Below are 6,072 nucleotides of genomic sequence, written 5' to 3'. Positions count from 1 at the left end.
CATGTAAATCAACCCACCACGAGTCTGAGGGAGAGACTGAAGCTCTCGCTGCCTTAATTTGTAACAGCCTCACTTCCACAAAGGCATATCTAAGCTTCCACTCGTACTCTTCGCTGCTGTATTTCTTTATGGATACAATTCCATAGAAGTTCCTAATTACGACGAACAAGTATTTCGAAAAGCTAATATAGAACTTAAACTTCTATGGAAGTGTATACAATCATAATGAACTGGCATGTTAAAAGAAATCACAGGAGATCCCATGCTTCCAAGAGAACCTAACCACAATGAACTGGCACGTAAGAAAGCTAAAGCAGCCCCCCCAGTCACGTTTTAAAAACTTAATTCAGTTACTTTTGTTAAGCACTAGCTTCAGCAGAGCCACGTCCGATTTCGATTAGGGAAGACAAAAAATTAAACCATGTTCAAGCAATTTTCTCTATATGCACTTCTGAGATACTAAGACTTCACATATCATGTGCTTTTAAATCCTAATTTGATTGAAACCTCTCTCAAAATAGAAAAATCTCACCCTAAACCAAAATCTTTCCATACACACTGCACATATGCAGCAAAAGACAGTGATATCTGTGCCTGGTTTTGAGGGAAAAACTTATTATCCCCTACATTCCATTTGAGAATGTCTTGCAGCACTTAAAAATAATTTTAAACTTTATTTTTATAAGGAAGTGCACCTTGAAATATACTTTTTACACACCAAGGACTTTCACATCCACTTCAACATCAGTAAATAATTTAACTTCTGTTCTGTTATCCAAAAAGTACCAGAATGAAGAGCATTAACCAAACATTTTTCAGCAGCCAGTTAAAAACTGAACAATACTGAAAAGTCCAGTCAAAAGGAAGGAATATTCACTCTCTCCATCTCAAAAGACACTAGAACAAAGGATGCAGACAAGAGTCTGAATATAGCTCCTTTCTCTCACTGATTTTGTTTAAAAAAAAAAAACAATCCATTTTAATGTTTTAATGTTGTAGCTTTATTTGAAAGTGACTTAGTGTTTTGGTAACACAATTTTTTATACAAAATTGATACAATGAAAAATAAATTTCAGAGGTTTCCTAGAGTGGATTACAGGCTGTAAACTCATACTCAAATGTACTATATATAAAAGGGTAACTTTTTTCAGAGTCTTGTTTGCAGACCAGCACCAAGTGAGCCTGAAAATCTAGTTTTACTCTACGTGCCAAAAAAAACTAAGACAACCCAAAACCTTGCTTCCTAAGCAAGCAAAGTCTCATTGCAGTTGTTCTACCTCACTGTATTTCCAATTTGTGACAAATCATACACCAGAAACACATCAAGATTTCCAACAGCACCTTCGGTGAGTAAAGATCAACTTTTACATACCTGGTATTGTAAAGGTTTTTAAGGAGTCATGGTCAACAAGGTATTTGGACAAAACTTTATGAATTGCCATTTCCAAAGAACTCAAGTTCATGTAAATAAAAAAAATAATCCAAAACCTATTTCATTTCAGCAGGTCAATTTCACAGATCTCAGGATCACTAATTATTTTTATTCCTATGTCTGCAGTACCTCAAAACCCCATCATATAAACTAGCAGTATTAACAAGATCCAGAGGGGAAAAAAAATAAAAAACCCTATGTAGTCCTGCAATTCTTGTACCATTCCTGTGACATGCTCAGTAGAAAGTAAGGCTCCTCTCAGATCTCAGCTTTTTTTATTTTTACTTTTGCCTGAAATCAGGTTTCTCAAATAGAAAATCTATTTTGCGAACAAATTTCTCATGAAACACACAGTTCCTCAAACACCCCATTTCTGGGGTTACAACTGTAACTTGGCGTCATGCCACCCTTGTAGGCACAGGAAAGATACTGTTCCTCAAATATTAAGGCTGTAGAGAGCTACCAGGCAGGACTAAAATACTACTACTCCAGCTGTGATTCTTACACTTGCTATTGTTTGTATCTCACAAAGCAAAATGTCACATTATACTTTGTAGAAGACCGCAAGGGTCTGTTTTCTGCTCACTGCCAGGCTTGCTTCTCACTTCATTATTTTTGGGCTCATCAATCTGACTTGTTTTACTGTGGCCACTCCTGTAGGTGTGCTAGGATCAGTGTCACTATAAAAGGATGTTAATCCAGTAGCCTCAGAAAATATGCAACTTTAGGTCTTCCCTAGAAATTGGAAAATTTCCCTAGAAATTCCACTTCCTTTTTGGGCTCTTTGCCTTTTTCTTTCATCTTCAAAACATACACTAATACTCTTTCATCACCGCTCTCCACCCTGTGATACCAATGTAAACAAAACCCAGTGATAATCAAGTTTTGCCAGTGAAAAAAGCACCATAGTGTTAAACCTTTGTTCCTTTTAGTAGAGTTACAGCAGCATTTAGAGACCAAAGCCTCACCCATACTATTGCTTAAAACCTTGCTCCCAGGTCCCCTGTGTTAATGTACCCTGCAACGCTTTGGATCTAGGTATTAAAACGGAAGAGATATTGAACACACTACGTGATCACAGGAACATGGATAGTAGTTTCTGTGAATTTCTAGCTACATAAATTTGTATGCAACAGACCTACTTTGTGCCTCATGCCATTTACAATGCAGATTTAGTTCTCCTGTGAGGCTGATGAGTCATTCACTATTCACTGGCATTGAACAGTTTTGCCATAGCCACCTCTTCCAGCATCATAGTCTTGCCGATATTCATCTCGGACCTTATGAAGGAGGAAAAAAAAGGGAAGCCCAGTAAAGACAAAGAAAAACAATTTCTCAAAAACCATTACAGAATATAGTCAAACTGAGTTCACAATACGTAAGTGGCCCACAAGGAGCTGACTGACAAAACAGAAGGCAAAGTGCATCATGCAGAAGCCCAGAATACAGCATAAACTAACTTATTTTTAACAATGTCAAAGGGGACTCTTCAACAGAGACAAAGTGAGGATGGCTAGCCTCATGCTTCAGCAGTAAAAGCATCTGCTACCTGTTCAGCTTCAGATAAGATAAGTGCTGTCTTTTGTGTTCTTGACAGGCTTATATTTTCTGGGCTTTTTTAAAAGCATTATCTGCCCAAGAAGCTAAGGTTCTGATAGTGCTTTCAGTGGAATATATGAAAAGTTAAGTATTCTTAGCAGATAACATCACCATTCATAAGATATCTTACAGATTGATGTACAGTGCTATCTTACACAATAACGCTTAAATTGCTATTTCTGAAGTTGTTCTAAGTGTGTTCATTCAAAAAACAATTCGTTTGGCAAAGTCACCAGTCCCTTAAAAACTAGACTGTACAACAACCTACCTGGCCCCCTGATCTTCCACGACCATACTGCCTACCCTCCTTAAATCCTGCATCCCAGTCTGTCCTTATGATCCTATCATCAAGTCTGGTTCCATTGATGTATCGCATTGCATTTTCAGCATCTCCTCTTGCATAATACCTTAGGAATAGGTTAGTGAAAAAAACTAGGCTTCTGTTTTCAACATATGGAAAAAAGAACAATACCACATTAGCTACAAAACCAAGTATTTACTTGAAATAGGTTCCTGCTTGGCTACTTCTAAAAGCAACGGATTTCATGAAGCTACGCAGGCTGAGAACACTGCTAGTAAAGCAGAGCAACGTGCAGGAATTCAAGCATACTAAAAATGCACCTATTGGATCAAGTTCTTTAACCGCACTCACCCTTAAAAGCATAAAGCTCTATTACTAAAGAAAGAATGAGAAGCCCCATGCATGCTCTGCTCATGCTGCAAACTATCACCATTTCAGTGTGTTCGCTGGAACCAGGAACACTGATCTTCAAAGAAACTTGTATGTAATGAAGTCAACGCATGACAGGGATGCGAGATACCAACAGAAACTTTAAGCTTGCATGAAAAGAAACATCTCTTTACTCGAGCACTGAGAATATGCTTTTACTGCGGACACCAACTATCTAAAAAGTGTCTGGCTTAACGTATCGGAATGAAAGCAATGTAGCAACCCCCACTCGACGTGCAGTGTATGTTTGCTCTCTCTCACTCGGGACTCCCGCAGACACTTTAGCAACTGAATAATCTTATCCTCGGATAATTTTCCCGTGATTCAGAGCCTGCATTTCAATTCACCCACGCCTTCACTGCTCCTGCCCCACCGCTGATGCGGCCTGCGGGCAGCACAACCAGCCGCCGCCCCAGCACGGGGCCCGCTCCCCCCGCCCAGACTCCAGCGGCCGCAGGGCAGCAGGGCCGGGTCCGCAGAAGGATACTCTACGAAGCAGAAGCCGCAGGCGGTTTTCTTCACTTTGTCCAGCCCCATGATGACCTTCTTGATGTCGCCGCTCTTGCCGAAGAGCTCGTGGATCTGCTCCTCCGTGGTGTAGAAGGAGAGGTTCCCCACGTACAGTGTGCAGCTCTTCCTCAGCAGCCGCTCCTGGTCGTACCGCGTCCCCTGAGCCGCAACGACAGCGTTACCCCCACGGCGGGCCCACCACCAGGCCTGGGCCCAGACATAGCCCAGGCAGACCGCACAGCCCCCGTTCCCAGCAGCGGCGGCGGCGGCGCCTCGCTCACCCGAAAGTGCTGGTCTCGGTATTGGCTGAGATCCGCGTAGGAATCACTGCGCAGGATGCTCAGCGTCCCACCGGCAGACATAGCTGCGAGACCGCTCCCTCAGCGCCTTCCCGCCCCTCAACACCTCCCGGGCGGGCAGCCAATGGGAGAGCGGGATGCAGCTCTCGCGAGAGCAGGCGGGGCGCGGGCAGGCTCCCGCTCTGCGAAGGAGGTGGTTCTCGCGAGAGCGGGCGCAGAGGGGTGCTGCGGCTGTTGCTGTTCTCGCGAGAGTTGGAGCAGGGAGGTGCTGAGACGGGTGCTATTCTCGCGAGAGTTGCGCAGGATGGTGCTGAGGCGGGTGCTGTTCTCGCGAGAGTTGGAGCAGGGCGGTGCTGAGACGGGTGCTGTTCTCGCGAGAGTTGCGCAGGATGGTGCTGAGGCGGGTGCTGTTCGCTCTCCTCAGCAACCCGCGGCTGATTGAGAAACTCTCCGAGTCGCGGCCCATCCGCGCCGCCGCCCGCTTGACCGCCGCCGCCATCACCCGCGGGCAGCTCAGCGCCCGCCAGGCGACGCGAGGTTTCGCCCCCCGTTTGCTGCGCCTGCGTGACACCTTCCTCAAAGAGCTCAAGGACGGAGCCCGGGCGAGGGGCTGGCCTGGGCCCCGAGGGCCCAGTCGAGGCGGCCGACCCGGAGGAGGACCCTGACCGCAGCGCCGAAAGGGAGGTAGCAACGGAGCCACGGCCACCGCAGGATGCCGCCAGGGAGGAGAAGGAAACGGCCACCGCTTCCCTGTGCCGAGCGCAGGAGGACGAGCGCGTTAGAGCCGGCGGGTGAACGGGCCTCGGTAACGGGCTGCTGGTGACAGCCAGCCCCCATCAGCCTCTCCTGAACCCGGGCACGGTGCACTGCCGTTGGGACCGCAGCATTACCCCGGCCTGCGTAATGCAGATTGCGAGCTGCAGACTGATGCCGTTTGTCCATAGCGTATAGGCATGAGTGGTTCCTGAGTCCAAGCATGAAAACGTGAAGCATGCTGCTTATTGGTATGATGGACTTTCATTTCACAGTCAGTTTACACTCTCCACCGTACTCAGTAACATGCAGAAGGCATACTCACATTAAACATCATCCAGAATACTGTCAAGATTGTCACTTTAAGTGCTTGATAAGAAACTCGAAATAAAAACAAATGTCTCACTGGATTTCCTTTAACGATGTCTATCTATACAACAGTAATATTCTACATTTGATACAACTTCGATACAGAAAGAGCTCTAAATGGCAATGATGATGGTGATGGATAGGATAATTGCCCATTTTACAGGTAGGTAAAAGAGATTCAGTAGCACACCTCAAGTCTATGGTAGCAAGAAGGGTTTGGGGAAAAAATGACCAATAGAGCTATCCTAACTATAAATACGGAAAAGAATGTATCCCTCTTATGTGATGCACTGGGCTGGTTTACTTAAGTTGCTGTGTCTAACAACATGTGAGACTAATAGTAGTTAACCTTCCTCCATAGCATGTTTCACTATTTAGTC

The 6,072-nt window shown here is 45.0% G+C and overlaps 1 protein-coding gene across 1 annotated transcript; it reads right to left on the bottom strand.

The window, feature by feature from the left end:
- Positions 1–986: 986 nt before the first annotated feature.
- Positions 987–4,669, bottom strand: NCBP2 (nuclear cap binding protein subunit 2). Its single transcript, XM_074153577.1, has 4 exons — positions 4,553–4,669; positions 4,249–4,430; positions 3,300–3,438; positions 987–2,712 (listed from the first exon to the last, which is right to left on the bottom strand). The coding sequence occupies exons 1-4, from the start codon at positions 4,631–4,633 to the stop codon at positions 2,641–2,643; spliced, it is 474 nt and encodes a 157-aa protein (XP_074009678.1). The 5' UTR covers positions 4,634–4,669; the 3' UTR covers positions 987–2,640.
- Positions 4,670–6,072: the final 1,403 nt, after the last annotated feature.

Source organism: Numenius arquata, chromosome 9, assembly GCF_964106895.1.
Source record: "Numenius arquata chromosome 9, bNumArq3.hap1.1, whole genome shotgun sequence".
NCBI lineage: Eukaryota > Metazoa > Chordata > Aves > Charadriiformes > Scolopacidae > Numenius > Numenius arquata.
Note: the sequence above shows the minus strand (reverse complement) of the source record. Positions and strands in the feature narration are given on the sequence as shown.